General features: G+C 48.6%; 1 protein-coding gene across 1 annotated transcript in view; it reads right to left on the reverse strand.

The window, feature by feature from the left end:
• DNAH12 (dynein axonemal heavy chain 12) overlaps positions 1-24,651 on the reverse strand; it is a 1,449,067-nt gene that overhangs the window by 994,653 nt on the left and 429,763 nt on the right. The window contains exon 25 of the mRNA XM_085624669.1: positions 21,401-21,573. Coding sequence (XP_085480795.1) covers positions 21,401-21,573 — 173 coding nt within the window. The remainder of the gene's footprint in view (positions 1-21,400; positions 21,574-24,651) is intronic.

Genomic DNA, 24,651 nt, shown 5'->3' on the forward strand with positions numbered 1-24,651 from the left:
ACTGATTTGCATATGGCCATGTCTGAACTGGGGTGGCAGAGTGGGCTAAAGAACGGTGATGGATTAAACCCAGATCAGTTGACTGGGGGTGAGTGCTTCCAATGTTCAACACTCCGTCCATCATTTCCTTTGGTTTTTGCTTTGTTCGCCATAAGTTGGCAGGGTATGCTCAGACGTGAGTCCCTTGCTCACTTTGCCACTGGATTCAAGCAAGCCTGGCTGAAGACGGCTGAAATGCCAGAAACCGGTCCTAGGAAGCTTGTTTCCGGTCCAGGGAAGACATGGCTTGGCAGTTTGGGCTGGACTGTTCCCATGAGGCACAGGGTCAGACTGATTTGCATATGGCCATGTCTGAACTGGGGTGGCAGAGTGGGCTAAAGAACGGTGATGGATTAAACCCAGATCAGTTGACTGGGGGTGAGTGCTTGCAATGTTCAACACTCCGTCCATCATTTCCTTTGGTGTTTGCTTTGTTCGCCATAAGTTGGCAGGGTATGCTCAGGCGTGAGTCCCTTGCCCACTTTGCCACTGGATTCAAGCAAGCCTGGCTGAAGACGACTGAAATGCCAGAAACCGGTCATAGGAAGCTTGTTTCCGGTCCATGGAAGACATGGCTTGGCAGTTCGGGCTGGACTGTTCCCATGAGGCACAGGGTCAGACTGATTTGCATATGGCCATGTCTGAACTGGGGTGGCAGAGTGGGCTAAAGAACGGTGATGGATTAAACCCAGATCAGTTGACTGGGGGTGAGTGTTCAACACTCCGTCCATCATTTCCTTTGGTTTTTGCTTTGTTCGCCATAAGTTGGCAGGGTATGCTCAGACGTGAGTCCCTTGCTCACTTTGCCACTGGATTCAAGCAAGCCTGGCTGAAGACGGCTGAAATGCCAGAAACCGGTCCTAGGAAGCTTGTTTCCGGTCCAGGGAAGACATGGCTTGGCAGTTCGGGCTGGACTGTTCCCATGAGGCACAGGGTCAGACTGATTTGCATATGGCCATGTCTGAACTGGGGTGGCAGAGTGGGCTAAAGAACGGTGATGGATTAAACCCAGATCAGTTGACTGGGGGTGAGTGTTCAACACTCCGTCCATCATTTCCTTTGGTTTTTGCTTTGTTCGCCATAAGTTGGCAGGGTATGCTCAGACGTGAGTCCCTTGCTCACTTTGCCACTGGATTCAAGCAAGCCTGGCTGAAGACGGCTGAAATGCCAGAAACCGGTCCTAGGAAGCTTGTTTCCGGTCCAGGGAAGACATGGCTTGGCAGTTCGGGCTGGACTGTTCCCATGAGACACAGGGTCAGACTGATTTGCATATGGCCATGTCTGAACTGGGGTGGCAGAGTGGGCTAAAGAACGGTGATGGATTAAACCCAGATCAGTTGACTGGGGGTGAGCGCTTGTAATGTTCAACACTCCGTCCATCATTTCCTTTGGTTTTTGCTTTGTTCGCCATAAGTTGGCAGGGTATGCTCAGACGTGAGTCCCTTTCTCACTTTGCCACTGGATTCAAGCAAGCCTGGCTGAAGACGGCTGAAATGCCAGAAACCGGTCCTAGGAAGCTTGTTTCCGGTCCAGGGAAGACATGGCTTGGCAGTTCGGGCTGGACTGTTTCCATGAGGCACAGGGTCAGACTGATTTGCATATGGCCATGTCTGAACTGGGGTGGCAGAGTGGGCTAAAGAACGGTGATGGATTAAACCCAGATCAGTTGACTGGGGGTGAGTGCTTGCAATGTTCAACACTCCGTCCCATCATTTCCTTTGGTTTTTGGGTTAATTACCTCACCTGGCTTTCATGATGTCGGCGTCCGATGTGGGGGCCGTCTGGGATGCACTGAGTGTGTTGGAGCACGGGGGCCGGGAAGAGCCCTTGCGGCTTGGCGTGCTCAACCAAGCGTGAGTCGGGATGGCCCATGCCCCGAGGTTTACATCGGCCGGTGTTGCCGCTGCAGTGGTGGCGTGCCTGGACAAGCCACCACCGGGATCCAGAGGTACGTTGGGCAGGGCCAAAGCAAAGCACGGGGCAGGTGTTGTAGCCTGCCTGTGCATCTCGGCGAGGCTGCGGCCGCTCCCAGCGGGCTTCAGAATGAGGAGGGTGTGTCAGGGGGGGTCTTCCCACACGGCAGCGCAATGCTGCTGGGGAGGCGCCTGCATTGGTTGTGAGTGACAGGAGAGGGCGGGGCACAGCCAAACCGGCATGGAATGACACCGGGGCCGGTAGCAGGTCCGTGTTGAATGAGGAGGGTGGAAGGGGGGTCCGGGCGACGGGCAGGCCATTAATTTATCCCTGTCCAGTAGGGAATTGGAGTAGGAGGTGGGTCATGGGAGGAGACTCCCACAGATCTAACGTGGAGGCCGTCACATAAGCCACCCAGCAGTATGGAGGAGTGGGGGCCCCCCAGGCCATGACTAAGAAGGCAAAAGGGGGGGCACCTTGGGGATGAGGCATCTAAGAGCTCATGGGCAAAGGAGAGGTTTGGCAGGGGCCAAAGCCCCACGCTCATCCTGCCTAGGTGGGAGGGGATATCCCTGGAAGAAAAGATCTGAGAACAGCGTAGGATCATCCAGGAGTCTGAAGCGAGATGGGAGGATGTATGTGCGGCTAGGGCGGTGAAGCGTAGTGATCCTTGGGAAGAGGGGCCTCCCAATCCCACATCCGAGGAGGAGGTCTTGGCAGAACAGGAGGCCAGGGCAGGGGGGACAAAGGGCAAATGGGTGTAGGTGGAGGAGCTGAGTCACCCCCAGAAGGGGGCAGGGACAGCCAGGGTGGCGGAGAGACCTTGTGGTGCTGGGGCCCCCTCAGGTTGGAGCAGGCTGGGAGGGGGCTCAAGCCGGCAGTGGAGGCTGGTAGGAATGTGGGGGGGCCGGTGGGATGCAAGACGGTTCAGAGATGCCGGCAAGAAGCAGCAGGGGGGTCCACGGTGGCCTACCCTCCAACGAGGGATTGGGCATCAGTGGCGCATATGGAAGAATGTAGCGGTTCACCTGCGAAGAAAGGAACAGGGCAGAAGAGAGCGGTGCGTGAAGTGATGTGGGTGCCTGCGGAGTTTGAGCCTGATTTGCAGTTGGATTATGGTGATGAGAGTGATGAACTGGAGGAGGGTGAATTGCGAGATGATGAGGATGTGTCGCAGGACCTGGGGGCTGGGTGGGGAAGGCAACCAGACAGCTTGGTGTTTTGCAGGAGACAAGTGCGACCAAAGGCAAGACGAAGTCGGGCCCTCAGAAGAAGATCGGCGTCAAAGGAAAAGACAGAGAAGCACAAGCAAACCTGTCAGTTGAGGGCGATTGGTGGGCTGCTTGGGACGGTGGTCCAAAAGGGGGGCGGAAGAAACCCTGCCGGTCGGTGGGGGTTGGGGATGGGTCAGTGAGAGACACGAAGGCGTCATTGAGCGCAACAGTGGCGCTGGCGGCGGGGGGGAAAGGAACATGAGACGAAACAATTGGTGGGAGCGAGTATCCAGACAGACAAAGTAGAAGGGACTGACGAGAAAGACGACAAAGGGGATGACAAGCATCAAAAGAAACTCCCTTATATGGGTTTGGCTATGCCGTTGGGGTCGCACTTATCTGAAAAAATGAAGAACAGGATTTGGAGGCATGAATATGTGGATGTTTTTAAACTGTTGCAGAGAGAGATCCAGGCTAAAGAAGGGTCAAAAGAAGAGGAGTGGGAGCCGACAAGGAGGCCCAGAGTACCAATTAACATGGAGAACTGGATCTCGGCTTTTCTCATATACGCCAGTATTTATTGTGAAAAGCACCTTGACAGGGCCATAGCTTTATTAAAATACATAGACATATTCCGGAAGTCACAGATGCATTTTGGGGGGTTCGACTGGTTAAGTTATGAAGAGGAGTTCAGGGCTAGAATCAGCATTAACCCTGATAAACTATGGGGGGAGGTGGACCAAGAACTCGGGATGCAGTGGATGTCATCCACTCAGTCGTCAGCTTCCACGCACACAGCCAGTGGTCTGCTTGCGACGTACCGGTTCTTCCGGCACGTCCCGCCCAGTCTGGGGTGGAAGGGGCTAATGTTAGTGCAGGGAGTGCAGGTCCACCACCTAAGCAAGGGGGGGGGCACTACAGGAGCCTGTTGGAATTTCAACAAGGGTTTCTGATTGAGATACCCCTGCAACTTTAAGCAAGAATTGCTCAAAGTGTGGGGAAAGGCACCCGCTCACACAGTGCTTTACCTTGGCCACGCCAGCTGAGCAGTGGCAGGCCACCAGGGCAGAGGACTGGCTGGGCCAAAGGGCTCCTACCCCAGTTAGGATCGAGGCCACGGGCCCGTGGCTCTCAATGTACCCTGATAGGGAAGCTGTGTTAAGGATTCAGTGGGGATTTACAGAAAGTTTTCGGGTGGGTCACCAGGGACCCAGAGAAAGGAGATGGGAAGAGAATTTGAAATCAGCCAGGGAATTGCCAGAAGTGGTAGTGGAAAAACTGAGACAAGAAGTGGAGGAAGGCAGGATAGGAGGCCCATTTGATGATTGGCCGGTAAAAGACTTGATTATATCACCTCTGGGGGTGGTGCCTAAGAAAGAGCCAGGTGAATACGGGATGATCAATCATTTGTCCTGGCCTAAGGGAAGGTCCGTCAACAACTTCATTGCGGAGGAAGACTCGAGGGTACTGTTTGCTTCAGTGGACGCCGTGATAAGCCTATTGAGGTCGTGTGGGCAGGAGGTGGAATTGGCTAAATGTGATGTGTAATCGGCCTTCCGTCTACTGCCTATACACCCTGCAGATTTTTCAGTTTGATGGGGCCATCTTCTTGGACAAGGTCTTGCCAATGGGCTATGCGATCTCGTGCGCATTGTTTGAAATGTTCAGCACGTTCCTACAGTGAGCTTTCATGAGGATAAGAGGTCATCAGGCAGAGTCTCATTACCTGGGTGATTTCTTCTTCATCGGAAGGGGAAACCCAGGGGACTGTAGGAAAACGTTACAACAGTTTCAGGCTATGGCGCAGTGTTTTGGGGTTCCCCTTGCTCTGGAGAAAGCAGCGGGGCCCAGCTGTAGATTGACGTTCCTGGGCATCAAATTGGATTCAGTCCAGTGGATGGCCAGGTTGCCTGCTGGAAAGGTGACGGACATACAGATTTTCCTGTTATGGGTTATTGAAGAAAAGAAGATTGATTTGAGAGCAGTGCAGCAACTCATGGGTTTCCTGAATTTTGCTTGCCGGGTGGTGAGAGCAGGGAGGACTTGCTGCTGACGTCTAGGGCAGTGCTACCACACCACAGAAGCAGGATTTCCATGGGTGTTAGAGCTGATTTGAGGGTATGGCAGACATTTCTGACTGAATTTAATGGAGTGGCCTTGGACTTTGTGGAGGACAGGACGATCTGGCAGGTTCCATTTTTTCCTGACGCAGCGTGGGCTTCTGGTTTTGGTGTCTTTTGGGAAGGGCGGTGGTGCGCTGAGGAACGGCCGGGACATTGGTTAAAACAAGGGAGGAGCATAGCTTTCCTAGAGTTTTTCCTGTTGTTGGTGACGCTAGCAGTGTGGGGCACAGAATTTCAGAACAGGTCAGTGCTATTCCATGTGGACAACATGACGGTAGTAGAGCTCGTGAACAAACAGAAAGCGAAGGACTTGAGGGTCTTGCGGCTGCTGCGTCGTTTTTTGCTGAAATGCATGCAACTGAATGTGGTGTTTCGTGCAAAGCATGTTCCAGGGGCAAGTAATGACATTGCGGATGCTTTGTCTTGTCCGCAATGGCGGCGATTCCATTGATTGGCACCTGGAGCGGAGGCATGCAAGACAGAGCTGCTGGACGGCATCTGGGCCTTGGGGGAGTGAGAGTAATAGGCCTGGTTGAGAAGTCTATAGCAGAAACTACAAAGCGCAGCTACAGGCTGGCTTGGACTGAATTTGGATCTTTTATGGGCTGGACCGTGGATGCATGGAACTTGTCACGACAGGACACTGAACAAGGAATGATACATTTTGTTTTAAGTTGTATTGATATGGGTTTGTCACAGACAACAATAGTGGGGAAATTAGCAGGGATCTTATTTTATGGTAAATTGTTCTTGGGGTTTGATCTTGCAAAAGATGAGATACTCAGTAGAATGCTAAAAGGTTGGGGACGGAAATGGGGGGAAGGGATGGGGGGGCGCAAAGGGAGGCGATCATGTTTGAATTATTGCGGAGTTTGCTGTGGGTTCTGCCCAATTGTTGTTATGATGGAAATGAGGTTTCAGTATTTCGTTGCATGGTGTGGATGTTTTTTGGGGCATTTTGGGTTTCTGAGTAGTTGGGCACAAAGGGGCGGGCAGGGAGAACGTACGAAGAAATAAGATTGAATGGAGATCGATTGGGAATTTGGCTGGGACATTCAAAAACAGATCAGGTAGGAAGGGGTAAATGGGTGTGGTTGAATGAGAGTGGATGCAAGGGAGTATGCCCGGTGCGTGAAGGGTGAATATTCTTGAGTAGGTCGGGAAGACCGTCGGGTGAAATTTTCTGTCACGCGTTCAGGGAAAGGTTGACGGCATTCCAGTTATTGGCGGTACTGCGCATGGAGCTAAGGCGTTTGGGTAGGGACCCGGCTAGATACGGCACGCACTCTTTCCGCATTGGCGCAGCCACAGCGGCAGCATGACTGGGCAGGTTATGGGACAGGATAAGTCAGATTGGGAGGTGGAGATCCAGGTGCTGTGAGAGATATGTGTGCAAATAGGCGGATATTTCTTTTTGGGGGGAAGACTGCAGCGATTACGCATGGAGCCTTGATTTGTGCACTAACATATTTTTCTTGTCATAGGTTGTGTGGGTGGCCCAGGGACCAAGACGGTTACCTGGATCATTGGACACTCCTTCATACATTGGGCAGCCAAATATGCAGATCGACAGGTCTACGGTCGTAACCTGGGTCTAAGGAGCAGCCATCATGAGGTGCATTGGTGGGGTAAAGCAGGCATGCGTTGGGGGTCATTATTGCCATGGCTGACAAAAATGATATCGCAGAGAGGCTGCCCTGATATGTTGGTCCTGCACTTGTGTGAAAATGACTTGATACGTCTGTCAGGTTTGGCAATACTACAGCAGATCGAAGGAACTCTTCAGTGTTATCCAGGAATTCACCAACCCACGCAGCAAAGCCACAGACATCACCCCATCCCAAAACCTCTGCAATAAGCTTGGAACCTACTTCCACCTCAAGATCAAAGACCTCTACGACAACTTTGTCGACCACCCACCAGATGCTACACTATGACCCACACCTCCCAGAGACACCAGCCAGCCCACCATCGCCAACTGGACACTGGCCTCAGCCGAAGACACCGCCTCAACCATGAAAGGCATCCACTCCGGGGGCCCCACCGACCCCTGCCCTCCTCACCTCTACCACAGAGCCGCGACCGCTATTGAACCCTAACTACAACACACCATCAACACCCCCTTTCATACAGGCACCTTCCCAGACGACTGGAAGCACCCAGAAGTCAGGCCCCTGCTAAAGAAGCCCTCAGCTGACCCCACCAGCCTCAAGAACTACTGGCCCATCTCGCTACTACCCTTCACAACCAAAGTTGCAGAGAAAACAGTCAACAGGGAACTGACACGATTCATCGAAGACAACGCCATCCTCGACCCATCCCAAACCGGTTTCCTAAGCAACCACAGCACCGAGACCACCCTACTCGCCACCACAGAAGACATCCGCACCCTCCTGGACCAAGGCCACTCCGCAACCCTTATCCTACTCGACCTATCAGCAGCCTTCTACACTGTCTCCCACCGCACACTAGTTGCCAGACTACACGCCGCCGGCATACAAGGAACAGCCCTGGCCTGGATCCAATCATTCCTCACTGGAAGAAGTCATAGGATCAGACTGCCACCCTACCTCTCCGATCCCATGAAAATCACCTGCGGAGTCCCACAGGGGTCATCACTGAGCCCGGCCCTCTTTAAAATTTACATGGCCCCCCTCACAGCCATCGTTTGACAACACGGCCTCAGCATTGTCTCCTATGCTGACGACACCCAGCTCATCCTCTCCCTCACCAAAGACCCCAACACCGCCAAACTCAACTTCCAGAAAGGAATGCAAGACGTCGCAGTCTGAATGACCAACAGCTGCCTGAAGCTCAACACAGAGAAGATTGAAGAACAAGTTACTTACCTTCGGTAACGCTTTTTCTGGTGGATACAGTATCTGCCTGTGGATTCCTCACCTTGTGAATATCCCCTGCGCCAGCAACATTCGGAAACTTTTGTAGCAGTCCACGCCGATGAGGTCGAAGATGACGTCACAGAGGAACGACACCGCTCGCGACTCCGCTGACGTCACCGGCTCCATAAGAAGACCTCGTCGGCGTGATGACGTGAGTTCCGCCCCTTTTTTCCGTGCCTTCGAGGCACACGGACGGACTGACAGCAATATATACACAGTATACACAGTACACAATATGCAGATCAACACACATAGTGTGGAGAATGAATAGAAAGGCCAAAGAAAAATACAATGCCTTTGACAGTAACATACACATTTTGAAATACCATCATCAGAATAGCAGACTAAAACATTATTAACAGAACCTTAGGTATAGAAGGATGGACAACGGGGAGGCGGGTGGGTCAGTGAGGAATCCACAGGCAGATACTGTATCCACCAGAAAAAGCGTTACCGAAGGTAAGTAACTTGTTCTTCTGATGGATACATCTGCCAGTGGATTCCTCACCTTGTGAATAGATTCCACAGCAGTCCCCACTCCCGGAGGAGGGTGTCCACCCTTCTACACCAGAAAGTCCTGAAGGACGGAACAAGCAAAGTGTCCGTCCCTCCTCACCTCGGTGTCTAAGCAATAATGTTTTGCGAAGGTGTGGAGGGAGGCCCAAGTTGCTGCCCTACAAATGTCCTCCACCGGAACACCCCTAGACAAAGCAGAAGTGGAAGACTTTGCTCTAGTGGAATGAGCTCTCAAACCCTCCGGAGGTTCCTTACCAGCTAGGGAGTAGCAAATCTTGATGCACAAGACAAGCCACCTGGAAAGGGTGCGCTTGTGCACCGCTCGACCTTTCCTGCAGCCAGCAAAGCCCACGAAGAGCAGGTCATCAACCCTGAAGTCCTTTGTCCTGTCCAGGTAGAAGCTCACCGCCCTCTTAGGGTCCAAGCGGTGAAGCCGCAACTCCTCCTTGGAAGGGTGAGGGGGAGGATAGAAGGAAGGAAGGGTAATGGACTGCACCAGATGGAAGGGAGTTACCACCTTAGGCAAAAACGCAGCCCTGGTCCTAAGTACCATTCGTTCAGCATGAACAGTCAAGAATGGGGGTTTTGAACTTAGAGCTTGAAGCTCACTTACCCTCCTTGCCGAGGTGATTGCAACGAGGAATACCGTCTTAAAAGACAACAGCCTCAAGAGACATTTGTGTAAGGGCTCAAAGGGAGAACCCATAAGATAAGTTAATACCAGGTTTAAGTCCCATTGAGGCATAATAAAGGGAGTTGGAGGAAACTTGTTTGTAAGGCCCTTTATAAAACGAAGAACAACAGGTGACTTGAATAATGACGGCTGATCCGGCAAACAAAGGAAAGCCGACAAAGCCGATAAATATCCTTTCACAGTAGCCACAGCAAAGCCTTGCCGTGCTAGAGAAAGGGCAAACTGTAAAATGTTAGATAGACGAGCCTTCAAAGGATCAATGGACCTCTCTCCACACCAAAGCACAAATTTAGACCACCTATATGAATATATAGACTTGGTGGAGTGTCGCCTGGCCGATAAAATAACATCCACCACATCTGGCGGGAGAGAGAAAGAATTCAATCTCCAGGCATGAAGGTGTAAGCTCTGGAGGTGGGGGTGTAGAACCTGCCCCTCCGACTGCGAGAGGAGGTCTTCCCTCAGAGGGAGACGAAGCGGAGGGCACGAGGAGAGGTGGCGAATATCTGTGTACCACACCCTTCTTGGCCAATCCGGTGCGATCAATATAACTTGGGCCCGGTCTTGGCGAATCTTCCTCAGAACCCGAGGAATCAAGGGTATGGGAGGAAACGCGTAAAGGAGGCGCGAGCCCCAACTCAACTGAAACGCGTTCCCCAACGCTCCCTGCATCGGATACTGGAGACTGCAGAATGACGGGCAGTGAGCATTCTCGTGAGTGGCGAATAGGTCCACCTGAGGCGTCCCCCACGTCCGAAAGACGTGACGAACCACCTCCGGATGGAGCCTCCACTCGTGGTCGGCGGAGAACTGCCGACTGAGACTGTCCGCACGTACATTCAGAACCCCGGCCAGATGATTTGCCATCAGACAAATCTGATGGTCCTGAACCCAGGACCATAGACGCAGGGCCTCTCTGTAGAGACAACGAGACCCCACTCCTCCCTGTTTGTTTATATACCACATCGCGGTAGTGTTGTCCGTCAGGACTTGAACAGACTGACCGCGAAGGGAAGGGAGGAAGGCCTTGAGCGCCAAACGTATCGCCCGTAATTCCAGAAGGTTGATATGAAGCAACCTTTCCTCTGGAGATCAAAGACCCTTGATCTCCAGATCCCCCAGATGAGCACCCCACCCTAAAGTGGATGCATCCGTTATCACCGTGGCCACCGATGGAGGTAGATGGAAGGGCTTTCCTTGGGACAGATTGCCCTCCACGCTCCACCAAGATAGTTCCGCTGCAGCTTCTCTGGAGATCCTCACAAACTCCCTGAGATCTCCTTTGTGCTGATACCACTGCTTGCGGAGGCACCACTGGAGCGCCCTCATGTGCCAGCGTGCATGGTTGACCAACAGGATGCAGGAGGCGGACAGACCGAGCAGGCGAAGGACCTTCAGAACTGGAACGACCGCTCCATTGTAAAATAAAGGAATAATTTCCTGTATGTCGAGAATCCTTTGAGGAGGAGGGAATGCTCGACAAACAGTAGTGTCCAGTACCGCACCTATGAACAGGTTGCGCTGAGAGGGCACCAGGTGAGATTTGGGCACGTTGATCGAAAAACCCAATTTGTACAACAGCCGATTTGTATCCTGCAGATGACGCAGCACCTTCTCCGGCGACTCCGCCTTGATCAGCCAGTCATCTAAATAAGGGAAAACCGAGACCCCTTACCTTCTGAGATGGGCTGCCACCACTGCCATCACCTTCGTGAAGACTCGAGGTGCCGAAGTAAGACCAAACGGGAGGACCGCAAACTGATAATGTTGCAACCCTACCGTAAACCGGAGATACTTCCTGTGTGACTTCAGGATGGGGATGTGAAAATACGCATCCTGCAAGTCGAGCGACACCATCCAGTCCTCCTGATTCAGCGCCTGAAGAACCTGCGCAAGGGTGAGCATCTTGAACTTCTCCTGTTTCAGGTAAAAGTTCAAGATTCTGAGGTCCAGTATCGGACGCAATCTTCCGTCCTTTTTGGGAATCAGGAAATAACGGGAGTAGCATCCCCGACCCCTCTCCTGCTCTGGAACCACCTCTATCGCACCTTTTTGAAACAGCTTCAGGACTTCCTCCTGTAGGAGAAGACGGTGGTCCTCCGAGCAAGCACCTTGACAAGGAGGGTAATTCGGAGGGAACTCCCGAAAGGGAAGGGCGTACCCATTTTCTACAAGATCCAGAACCCAGAGATCTGTAGTTACAGACTCCCAGTCTTGTAGAAAATGGGTAAGCCGGCCCCCCACAGGACCAGCATGATCCGGAATGGAGGATCTAGGGCTGCTTTGCAGTGGAGGGAGGGGCTGAGGAAGAGGAAGAGGAGGAGGAGAGCTGACGACCACGTGAGCGACCCCTGATTCTTCCTCTGTAACCTCTAGACGAGGAACCTTGCTGCTGCTGCTGGGTCTGCCTATAGGTTCGAAAAGATGTCCTTCCGAACCCTCTATATCTCTTAAAAGACCCCCTCGACTGAGACTGCAGGCCCAGAGATTTAGCTGTCGCCTTGCTGTCCTTGAATCGCTCCAGAGCAGCATCCGCCTTCTTGCCAAACAGGCCAGATCCATCAAACGGCAGGTCTAATAGAGTTGATTGCACATCCTGCGAGAACTCAGAAGATCTTAACCAGGCACTTCTTCTGGTTGCGACAGACGACCCCATAATCCTTGCAACAGAATCTGCAGTGTCCAGTCCACTCTGGATCACCTGACGTGCTGCCGCCTGAGCATCAGCCAAGATGTCACTGAAACCAGTCCTCTCCTCCTCAGGCAGTTTTGGCGCCAGTTTTTTAGCCGAATCCATCAGTGCGTGCACATAGCGTCCCAAAAGACAAGTGGCGTTTGTTGATTTCAAAGCCATGCTGGCCGATGAAAATACTTTTTTTGGCAGACTGGTCTTGCCTTTTAGCCTCTCTGTCCCCAGGAACCTGAGGAAAAGCCCCCTTAGACTTTCCCGAACAAGCTGCCTGAATCACCAGGCTCTCAGGTGAAGGATGAGACGTCAAAAATTCAGGATCTCCTGGGGCTGCCCTATATCTTCTTGCAATCGTCTTGGAGACTGCAGGAGCAGAAAACGTCTTGCGCCACACCTCTAACACAGGTTCCACAATGGCCTCATTAAAGGGAAGCAAAGGCTCTGATGCCGCCGTGGGAGAATGCAGTACCTCAGTTAAAATGTTCGACTTAAACTCCGTAGTTGGCAACTGGAGATCAAGCAGCTCCGCAGCCTTCCTGATAACTGAATGGTAGGGAGCAACATCCGTAGAGGGTTCATCTGACGGTGGAGTAATTTCCCACTCAGGAGACAGATCCAGCCCACTAGCTTCTTTAAGCTCTACGAATATTTCATCCGACTCCACCAATTCCCCCTCTTCCGCTTCCTCCTGAAGGTACCTCTGCTCCTCAATAATCCTCTGAGACTCCCTTCTGGAATGAATCCGAATCATCGGCGTCGGCGGCGCCGTATTCGAATCCAATGGCGCCGATGCCGGCGTCGAGCGTGGGTCTGCCAGAGCCATCGGCGTCGAACGAGGTCGAGCCGGAGCCGGCGAGGATGGAAGCGGCGTCGATGTCCTCGGAGCTGGAGGATTCCAAGACGGCATCGTTGGAAAGAATGGTATGAAAGGGGCCTGTGGATATACTTGCGGCACCCCCAAGTTAAATGCCATTGGACCCATCAGACCCGCAGGTGCACCAGAGGTATACATGGCTCGAGCAAACACCCCATACATCGCATTTAAGTAATGCGAGGGGTCCTGACCTGGTCCAGGGAAGGCAGGGTACTGGTGAGGCCTCACCGGACTCGGGCCAACCGACGCCGACGGTGGAATCAGTGGCGTCGCAGGCTCACCCGGGGCTTGAATATCTTCCGGGGCCGGAGACGAAGCCAGAGACAGAACCGGCGCCGGAGATGGGACCGGCGTCGGAGTCCGAGCTGGAACCGGTGAAGCTGGAGACAAGGAGACCACTGGAGATGAAGGACCAGCAGGAGAATCCAGCACAGGAGAAGGAGAAACAGAGTCCTTACGACGCCGAGCAGGTGACTTTGGCTTCGGCGGCGAGCTCTTATCAGAATGGTGTCGAGACGAGTGCCTTCTCTTCTTCTTATGTTTCTTGGCCCGAGAAGTATGTCCCGAAGTCGACTTCGACGCCGACCTCGACTTCGATCTAGACCTCGACCTCGTTCTCGATCTTCTTCTCCCTCTCTTCTCCTTCTTCATTTTTGCAATGAAGAGTTTTGCCTCCCGTTCTTTAAGAGCCTTCGTGCTCATCTTCCGGCAGCTGGTACAGCCATCCACGTCGTGGTCCGACGATAAACACCACACACAATCCTGATGAGGTTCTGTGATGGACATGTGCTTGCCACACTCCCGGCAAGGCTTAAATCCAGACTTTTTTGTCGACATCCTCGAAAGAGAACAGGAAAAATAACCAGAATAACAAAGTATCAACGACGCTAACAACAGCGATTCCCGAAATCTGTTGGCTTCGCCGGCGCGGAAAAAAGGGAACTGACGTCACCACGCCGACGAGGTCTTCTTATGGAGCCGGTGAGGTCAGCGGAGTCGCGAGCGGTGTCGTTCCTCTGTGACGTCGTCTTCGACCTCATCGGCGTGGACTGCTACAAAAGTTTCCGAATGTTGCTGGCGCAGGGGATATTCACAAGGTGAGGAATCCACTGGCAGATGTATCCATCAGAAGTCTTCATCCTTGAAACCACCCCTTCAGCATGGGGCAACACCTGGTGGCCGTTAGCCCTCGGAAGCCCACCTACCCCCTCAGACCACACCAAAAACCTCGGCATCGTGCTCGACTCATCACTCACCATGAACCAACAGGTCAACGCCGTCACCACCAGCTGCTTCAACACCCTCCGCAAGACCTTCAAATTGATTGTCCGGTTCCCCTACACCTCTGATTGTATTTTTCTTGGTCTGGCTGTTCACCATTCATGCCCTCAGTTCCATATTTGTTACTATCCATGCGGGAGTTGCCAACATTTATTACAGGCAATTGCACACAGGCATGCTTATTCTAAATGTCCTGATGATGATCCATTTATTGTGTATATGGATTGAAAAGCCGTCGACACCGGATACCCCTTGTACACTGCTCTAAATTGTCATTTAATGTGTAAAGGTGTTCTCTTGCAATTTGTTTGTTACATTGAAAATTGTGTGTTTAACAAACCTACAGCTTTGCCTGAGCTTTTTGTGTTCTTCATTGTTTGTCCCTCTTGGTTTAGTTGGATGCAGGCTTGTGTTCCACTTACAAATTGTTTTGTCTGTATTGTTCTTATTCAAATTTAAAATATTAAATATCTGACCTCTGTTCAGCTGGACAAGTTACACAAACATAGTACTGACTGGGTCTGTATTCATTTCCTCCCCTTTTTACTGTTGTTTCTCTAGGGACCACTGTTCTTAAAAATAGCTTAATTCCCAAGGTCCCTGGCAGACTTTACTTGGGTTCCCTTGTTTCTTTATAATATACATCCATATCCAGCAATCAAGAATTCTGTCACAGTATTCATCGGATACAGTACTGCATATATTTTATATATTTTACATTGATATAAATTAGTTTGTGTACATATGTCAGAGAAATATACAAGGGCCATAGTTTCCTTGGAAGGCGCTTGCATTCCTTACCGTTATGTACTTGGAAAGTTCTGTTGCTGAAAATTAACAGGCACTGGTATGGTGTATATTTAAAAGTTCACAATTCTTTTTTTCCTTTTTTTGTCCACATTCAAATAATATTTCGAGTGAAGCCCCCATTCCTCCTTGTTGCCTTAAAAAATTGGGCTTTTGTATGCCCTTTCTCATATTTTCAACACAATTACTGTTGGGAAGTTCGGGTATTAAAGTAGCATTACATCGAATGCTACTTTAGGAAATACATAGCTAATCAATTTCACTAAAAAACACATCTCGGTTTCTGTTCACATCATTTGCATTGATAATTTTCTCCTGATAGACCTCTGAGAAGAACCAATTCACAACCCCTTGGAGTCATAAATTAAGAAAATTAGGGAAACTCTGCACAGGCAATTGGGATTTCCATGTGGTATTTCCCCTTTTTAGGTCTCACCTTGCTATCGCGTAAGCGATCGCAAAGAGAGACTATTGTAAGGGGCTCCCAAAAGTGCTCCGAAAAGCGGATTGCATGGCGAGCACGCGCACAATCACGCGCATCGTGCCGCCATGCAATCCGTTTGGCATTGCACTTCAAAGGGTCCGCTCCCCCGCCTGGAATGCGCTCCCCCGCCAAGTGCGCGCGCCACGCTCCGCCGGACTTCTCTGCCAAAGAACATCTTCCCACCTTTAATTCAGGCACAGAGGAACATCTTTCAGTGTCCCGCAGTACTGTATGCATAAGGTAACTGCTCTTGATTTTTTAATTCATTCAAAGCGAAATGGGGGCTGACTGAACGCTGATTTCCGAAACCAGCCCTCCCCCTTTTGTTCTATGCTCTTTTTGCTTAGGATAATCTATATGTCGCACTGTCTCTCACTTTACTTATTAATGGTGACCCCGCGCCTGCCTCTGAGTCCGAACGGCGGTAGCCTCGTGCTGCTTCAGGGAGAGGATGCGGCCTCATGGCCAGAGCTGCCGACTTTGGCTCTGAGGAGCCAGGTTCGAGCCTCGGTGTGGGTTCAGCATTGTGTGATTCTAGGCAAATCGCCTAATCTCCCGTGTCTAAAAAACTGAAGGTGTCCTTGAATAACGCAACGGGTGCCCATTTAAAGTGCTCCAATACCTTCGGGTCAAGTTCGCGCTATATTAACGTTTTCATTTTATTAGGTAACTTGTTTTGAACATGCACTTCACGTGGATTTGTGGGCCGGAGGTACATTAAACTCGTAAACAACGGACTCCTCTGCCAAAGAACATCTTCCCACCTTTAATTCAGGCACAGAGGAACACCTTTCAGTGTCCCGCAGTACTGAATGCATAAGGTAACTGCTTTTGATTTTTTAATTCATTCAAAGCGAAATGGGGGCTGACTGAATGCTGATTTCTGAAACCAGCCATCCCCCTTTTGTTCTATGCTCTTTTTGCTTAGGATAATCTAAATGTTGCACTGTCTCTCACTTTACTAATTTACGGTGACCCCGTGCCTGCCTCTGAGGCCGAGACGTTTAACGGCGGTAGCCCCGTGCTGCTTCAGAGAGAGGATGCGGCTTGACGGCCAGAGCTGCTGACTTTGGCTCTGGGGAACCAGGTTCGAGCCTCGGTGTGGGTTCAGCATTGTGTGATTCTAGGCAAATTGCCTAATCTCCCGTGTCTAAAAAACTGAAGGTGTCCTTGAATAACGCAACTGATGCCCATTTAAAGTGCTCCAATACCTTCGGGTCGAGTTCGCGCTATATAAATCTACAAGAAAACAAAAATCTATCAGATTCTTTCTTCCTTTGCCGTCGGCCATGACAGGCATGTTGTAAAAGTACGGCTTTAAGTTTTTTAGCTGCAAGTGCAGAGCAAGCCTTCTGTTTTGAAGTGTCGCCATGGCATAGGTTTCAGGACCTCGTTTAAGCGACGCTGTGGTGTTTTTTATTTTAAGACTCACTCAAATCGATGGAGATGTGTTGCGTCCCTGAGGGGGCAGGAAGGCGGTGAAGTAATTAACAGGGGAAATGCAGTCATAATTCACTTTTAGAGGGTATCCCACACTAGAACTATTTTATCTGACACCTGAACATGCCATTGGTAACACGTGGTTTTCCGTATGTAAAATTCCTGCACGTTCGCTGGACGGAAAGCGCTTGACTCCTTGTTGGCTACAGAAAGGTCTCAGGTCTCCTCAATGACTTGCATAGGCAGTGGCGGCTGGTAACATTTGGAAGTGGTAGGGCGTGAAAGTTGTGGCCAAGTGCTAGTCGCAAAACTTTTGAGAAAAAAAGAAAGGGCAAATGGAGCATTTAAGGCAAAATTGAGAGCAAGGTGGTTTATAAAGCAAATGTGAATCTGTAGACTTGAAAGACCCCACATCAATCTGCATTAAATATCTTCAACAGTTAAGTTTTTCTGGTGTGCAAATCATCTTTATTAGCTGTAATGAGCTGTGAGCAAGTGAGTCCTGTGGTTCAGCTGCGGCGGGTAACAGAATGAACATGCACGTTCACGCCATCTCTGCACTAAGCTGGTTTTACGTCTGGCGTACTTTCACTCAGTGGCTTTTAAGCGCTATAGTTATGCCTCAGTCCAGTAGTAGGGTTCTGATACATTGCTCTAGACTAGAATTGCATTGGCATCTGTAGCAGAGCAACATCCATGGAAAGAGGAGTCCAACGACTGCTACGATCAGATCTATTAAAAGTGCCAATTTTGAGATGTACACAGTGTATTGAGAGGAAAACACATGCACAACCTCGTACAACTATGATATCTCTTAGTCATTCGAAAACCCACTAAATCAGCTTTTTAAACAGTAATTGAGCATGAGGTCGCTGCCAAAGACTTTCTCTTCACATCATGTAAGGCCTACTACTGCCTACTTAAAACAAGTTTTTACACCCCAGCCTGCCAACAATCCGTAATGCTATGCAGTAAATACTTTGAACTGGTGTCCCTCCTGGATAATAAACAGCCAACAAGAACACGTAGAATACAGCACACCTGCTGCATTCTGATTATCCCCGAAATGAAATCGGAGCTGCGTAGACAAACTCTTCCACAGCCCACTCCCCCAGCTCCCAACATCCAATCAGGAGGCTTAAACAGCAGTACAAACATGAAGGGAGTCCTTTAGTTGTTGCCACCCACGTCACTTCGGGGATGTATGCCAGTCCTGCCCATTACCATTTATTTCAATGGGGCTCTGCTAAAAACGCCTGGGCCACAGCATAAGCGCCCCATTTAAAAGTTAACCATTGCCGCTTCCTCCCGACACTCCCGACACTCCCATTATGCTGACATCACTCTCCTTGTGGGTGCCTCATGGGCGAGCGATAGCCCCCGCCCCGACCAGCACATGCGTACGGGGACTTGTCTCACTCCTCAAATCTTTCCTTAAAAAAACAACAGAATCTGTGTTGCAATTAGCACGAAGCAGTGAGCACTTTATTTAAAGCTGCTCCATGGTGTACATTCTCTCTTTCCTCCCGGATGCTAGTAGGGCAACCCCCCTTTCCCCCGTTAAAAGCAGCCACCGATTTCATAGTGCCTTTCGTTCTAAAATGTCTGTTTGCCCTCCCCACACCGACAATGTTGAAAGTTATGTCCATAGTTATTAGTGCCACTTAGCAAGGTTCTTCCAACTCCTTACATGGCTTAAAGAGTAAAAACTAGCATTACCACCGTAATTGGTTTACTTTGACTATTAATGATGGATCAACAACGCAGCACTAGAACTCTTTAAAGTTTCCCATTAGCATTGTCTGTCTGTCTTAAGTATGTATAGATAAAGGTAAAAAATAATGTTCATGCCATTGGAAAACCAGCTAAGCAGCCTCATAAGGAAAGCTGATTCTTAGCTCTTTTATGGGTGCAGCTGATTGCTGGGGTGGTCTAAACCTGACTTTAAAGTTGGGTATCCAAGTTCAAGTCTGGCGGGAGCCTCAAACATCCTGTGATTCTGGGCAAATCATTTAATGCCCTGTGTCTACCAAAAAAAAAGCATTTACAATGTAATAGGTCTCGCATTCACACAAGTTTAAGCTATTGGCACTGTAAATGACAATGCCTTTTATGTATGTTTAAAAACGAAAACAAAAATAAAAGGCATCGTTATTTGCAATGTCAATAGCTGAAACTCGCGTAAATGCGAGACCTATTGCATTGCAAATGCTTGTTCTACAGGGTCTCAGACAGACTTATGGGTGGATTTTTGTTTTTTTAATGAACTGGGCTAACCCTGGTGATGTGACAGACAAAATACCTACACCGAAGTTTTAAATCTCGAGTTCAGGAAAAAATATAGCACGCTGTTGTAACAAAAAGCCATATTAACTCGTTCCGTGCTCATGACGGAACCACTCCGTCAAGAGCATCGTGCGCCGTGTGCTCATGCTGTGCTTCCGTCATGCTTCGGCCGTTGGCGGCCGCTCCGCCCACGTGGCGCTAATTCCCCGCCTGTGCGGGCGATTAGCGCAGTGGGCGGAGTCGTGACGGAACCACTCCGTCATGAGCACAGCTCGCCCGTGACTCATGACGGAGTGGTTCCGTCACGAGCACGGCGGCACCGCACTGCCCCCACACCCCCCCAGCGCCGCGGTGGAATTTGTGCCGCGGCGAAGGGGTTAAACAGGTTTGAGAGCTTTATTACTCTGGGTTCTTTTCGATGCTGCACGGTACCACTGGACAAGGATGTTCCTCAGGGCTCTTGTTAGAGCTGTACGTTATTTAATATCTATGTGGCTCCCTAGCCAGGATTGTGAAGTCATACGGATTGGAATTGTATTCTTATGTGGATGCCACCCAGCTTTTGATTTCTTTTGACTCTAAGTCTAGCATAGTAAAAGAACGTTCTGCAGACGGCCTGAGAGCCTTAGTGCTCTGGATGACAGAGAATGGACTTCTGATTGGTGGCCAGAGGTACTTGGCACAGCATCAACTTCTAAAACAGTTGTCAAAAATCTTGGAGTGTAACTGGACTAATCTCTGTCATGGAAGATCAAGTCCGTAATACTGCGGGGCTGTTCTCATATGTCACTTCTGTTAAGATGGTCCTTTCCATTTCTTCCTTCCTCAACAATGAAGATACTAGTCCAAGCCCTAGTGGTGAGTTGCTTGCATTTTGGCAATGCTTTATTTGCCTCTATTAACGAGTCTTTGTTGACGAGACTACAGGTGGTGCAAAATAAGGCAGCTCGCCTTGTCTCCATCAGCTCCTCTTTTACCTTTGTTACATTGGTTACCAGTTCGCAAGAGGATTGTCTTTAAAATGTGTTGCATGACTCAAAGCCCTACTAGGGAAGGGTCCTCGATGTTTAGCTTCGAAACTCACCCTTTACAGTCCTGGAAAGGCTCTACGGTCTCAAGACAAAAGGTTGCTCACATTCCCTCAGATTAAAAAGTCTCGTTCAGGGGTAGAGCGTTTTCTTATCTGGCCCCTCTCTATTGAAACGCCCTCCCAGTTCACATACATTTCTGCATGGATCATCTCAAATTTAGGAAATTACTCAAAACTGAACTGTGTTAGGGATTGTTTTCGGTGACTGCTACCTGTTGTCGGAAGGCTTCTGAGCCGAGATACCCTTTTGGGGGTAAGTCATGCGCAATATTAATAACCGTAACATAACATATTTATCACTAACGACTAAACACTCCCTTGGCAGAGGTCGAGGTAACGATCAATATCTTACACGTTTTTCATGGGAACTTATTATGGCCACCAAACCTAGAATCCTTTAAAGGTGCCAAAGGTCACCAATTCAGACAGGGTTCCATTAAAATCGGCCTACTCTGTTTTTTAATGAGGACACATACACCATGTCTTTTCTTCTTGATCACAAGAAACACAAAAACCCTTTATATTTCAGATTACCATAACCAGAAACATTAGCTACGCATCGCCGTGTATAAAATGAGATGGTCATAAAACAATCCTCAGAAATCAACCACCTTATCTTCACCACACTGTTTGATACTTTGAAGGCTCACTGTTTGTAAATTATTGTATTTCCAATCACAAGGAGGATGCACACAATTTTTTTCTGCGATGTGAACAAGGATAAAACAATCCCTGTTAAGGGTTGTTGAAATATATAAAGTTACCTTTGCAACTGGGTAATGGTAGACATGTTGACCTGTGCCACTTTCCCCTCAGTAGCAAAGCTTAACTACAGCGTGATGTGTCAACAGACAATTGTGTTAAGTTCCAAAAACTCAATATCTGCACAAGAAATCATGAATGACAACTACTCTCCTCAGTTTTCAAAATATAAGGTGTTATTTGCCGAGAATGAACACGTTTGACATCCTAAAAAGCATATATTTTGCAGCAGTTGTTTGTCTGAAGTTATTTATAACTCAACTTAAAAGATCTGTTGAAAGACGTACCAGAGTGCGGTAACATCTGTCTGTCAGAGGGGTGATGACGAGCCGCGGGGAGTTGCCTAGGTACTCATAGGCGTACTTTACATTGCAGTTAATGATGCGCACGCGGGCATTCTCATCTTCCCAGGAGTACCGCAGCTGAGCGAGCCACTGGAAGTCTGTTTCATGCGAGACACCTGCAAACAACAGAGGGAGTCTTCAGGTGGAGCACATAAACTAATGTTTATTTCCACAAAGATCACAAAGAAAATGTTAGCAATCATAACATCATATTAGCATGTCGGAAATCACTTTAAAGGGCCAAATCCTATTTTTAAACAAAGTTGTTTCCAAGATACAACCGTGTCCGGAAACCATAACAAAAGCAGAGTATTATTTAGAAGTTTATGAACAGAGCACCGAACTAAGAGATCAGTTTCTTAATTATTTTTCCATTTATCTGTGTCTCGTGGTTTGTGAGAACATATTCCTTTCGAGCCTTGAAAGATCGGAGCTTTCGAAGGTGCATACACTATTTGCAGTGCATTGGAATAAGCCTGACTTGAGAGGAGATAAGAGTGGATGTGTTGATGCCCAGCACTACTGATTATCCACTCTCAATCATCGAATATAAGGATGGCAAGATCCTAAGTTTTCCAGCAAAAGAAAGTCACTGAACATGCCATAAATCAAACTGAAGAAGGTAGGGCGCAAGAGTAACAGATGTCCATATAAAAGGCTCACTCATCCCTGTTAATATATATGCATGAGTTACAAAGGCTTGCAATCTGTGATCCATGGGCCTCATTCACAAACTGCATTTTGTATTGCACAAAGTAGTACTACTTACTATGTAATGCAATTCTCAAATCTACAGGTGGGAATCTCCACTTACACCCTTCCTATAATTTCAATGGGGAGATCCTCACATATGTAAGTTTACTACTTAGGGTTCAATTATGATGCCGTCCGGAAAGGCTCCACACAAGATTCAGATTAGGCGAAAACAATTCAGAACCTATGTTTCAGACCGAATCAGACACCTTTCCGGACGACCGATTACAATACAAGGAAACCGTTCGGGCTGTACGATTGGGTTCTGAACGGCATTCGGACAGCCTGAGTCATTTGGAGCCAAATCGTACAGCTCTATGGACATGGTTTCCGAACGAGTGATTACAATGACTGATTTGGACAGCCGTTCCGAATCGGTCTGCCCGACACAAAACGGCAGTTGGAATCTGACTTTGGGGGCACTTAGGCCTCAAGTTGGGGCCCGTGGGGGTACCCAAGGGACCCCTCTTATCAATCATGCACAGTGTGGCAGGCACTATGGGGTGACCGTCACAGGGTGCATGGTTTTCGCAAACCACCCATTTGTGCAACAGGAGCCTGTGTTCTCGTTCAGCACACGGGCTTCCATTGAAGTAAATGCGAGTCTGACCGAACTATGTTGGGAAGCATCGTAATCGGTCGGTCAGACTAGCAGAATCCAAGTCAGTCAGAAACGATTCCAAAACCAATTTGTCGGAAGAGTTTCCGGACGGCATTGTAATCCCCCCTTAGTAGTAAATGTGGAAGTGACAAAGAGGAGTGGCTGGAAATGGAGAAAATATGCTACTAAATTGGGGTGGGGGGTTAGGGAGGACTAAAAAGGATTTAGGAAGGGCTAAGGAGGGGTTTAAGGAGGGTCAGATACCCACCCAAAAAAGAGTATGTCATTTGCTATTCACAGGCTGCACTTCTAAAGTTACTACAGCCAAGAAGGACCCAAACCAGTAGCAAACATACTCTAGCTCTGACCTGGAGTAAGCCCGGTACCATAGATGGCCAGTCACTGCTACTGCAACACTCTCTTATAGAAAATAATGGAAGCAAGGACTCAAAATAGAACCTCTTAAGAAATAATGTTAAAATAAGTTAATGTATTTTGACTTTTTAAAAGTATATTTACACTTTATTTAATGGCAAAGAAATTATACATAAATTTTAAAATAGATATTATTGTGGGATAAACTATTTAACAACCTTTTTATTAAAAAATTAAATGTAATATTTTAAAAATATTAAAATAATTGTCATGAATTCCATAATAACCTCTTCTAAATGTAATACCTAATAAATATAAGCATTTTACTTTAGGTGGATCTTTTATAACAACATTTAACGTAGAACAAGAAGCACCAGCAAGCGGGTTTAAACCACCTTCACAATTCCTACCGCAGATGCCATTGAACGCAATAGACACCTTTTCGGAAGCGGTCATTAAAGACCTAGTAAAATGTAGGGAAAATAAGAAATCCTCCAAAGTAAAAAATAACTTAATTCAAGCACAGAAAGCTGCAGTAAACGATCTTCAAAAAGATACATAGATACATCAGTGATTTATAAACCCTCGAACAAAGGGGGCAATATTGTCCTGATACCTCGTGAACAATATGTGAATGAAGGTTTGAGACAGTTGAAAAACCAAGACTGTTATGAACTCAAAACGAAAGAAGCATACCAAAATAGCATCCTACAAATACATACCTTAATAAAGAAATGGCATGAAAAATCTATGCTAGATCTTGTTGAATATTTGTTTTTGAGAATTACAAACCCCATAGTACCAACATATTACCACATACCGAAAATACACAAGGACAGTGTGAGACCACCTGGGAGGCCAATAGTCTCTTCCTTGGGCAGCCTGACGGAAAATCTCTTTTAGATCATTTCCTGTTTGAGTTGGTTTTACAACTGACATCCTACATCAAGGATACCACTGACTTTATTAAGCATATTGAGGGAATAGTTTGGGATCCATCATACTGCCTAATTGTGTTAGATATAACAAGCCTCTACACCTGTATAAATCCTTCACAGGGACTCGATGCGGTGCAGTATTTTTTAAAGAAAAGAGCTTTAAAATTTGCGACACACAATAGGATGTTGTTAGAGCTAATTGAATTTTGTTTGTTCAACAACATTTTTCTTTTTCAGGGAGACCTTTACAGGCAGGTATCCGGGACCCGATGGGCACCTGCTTCGCCCCCAGCTATGCAAATTTATTCATAGGCTGGTGGGAGGAGCAGGTGGCCTGGTCCGCAACCAATGAAAACTGGACAAAAGAGATAGTGTCATGGTATCGATACATCGATGACCTTTTCCTGATATGGAAAGGCCCCATAAACAAGGCAGAGGAGTATATACAACATCTGAACAAGAACGAGGTCAATCTACACTTCTCGGGGGAGATTAGTTTAGTGGCAGTAAACTATCTGGACCTGAGG

Source organism: Triturus cristatus, chromosome 9, assembly GCF_964204655.1.
Source record: "Triturus cristatus chromosome 9, aTriCri1.1, whole genome shotgun sequence".
In the NCBI taxonomy this organism is placed as follows: Eukaryota; Metazoa; Chordata; class Amphibia; order Caudata; family Salamandridae; genus Triturus; species Triturus cristatus.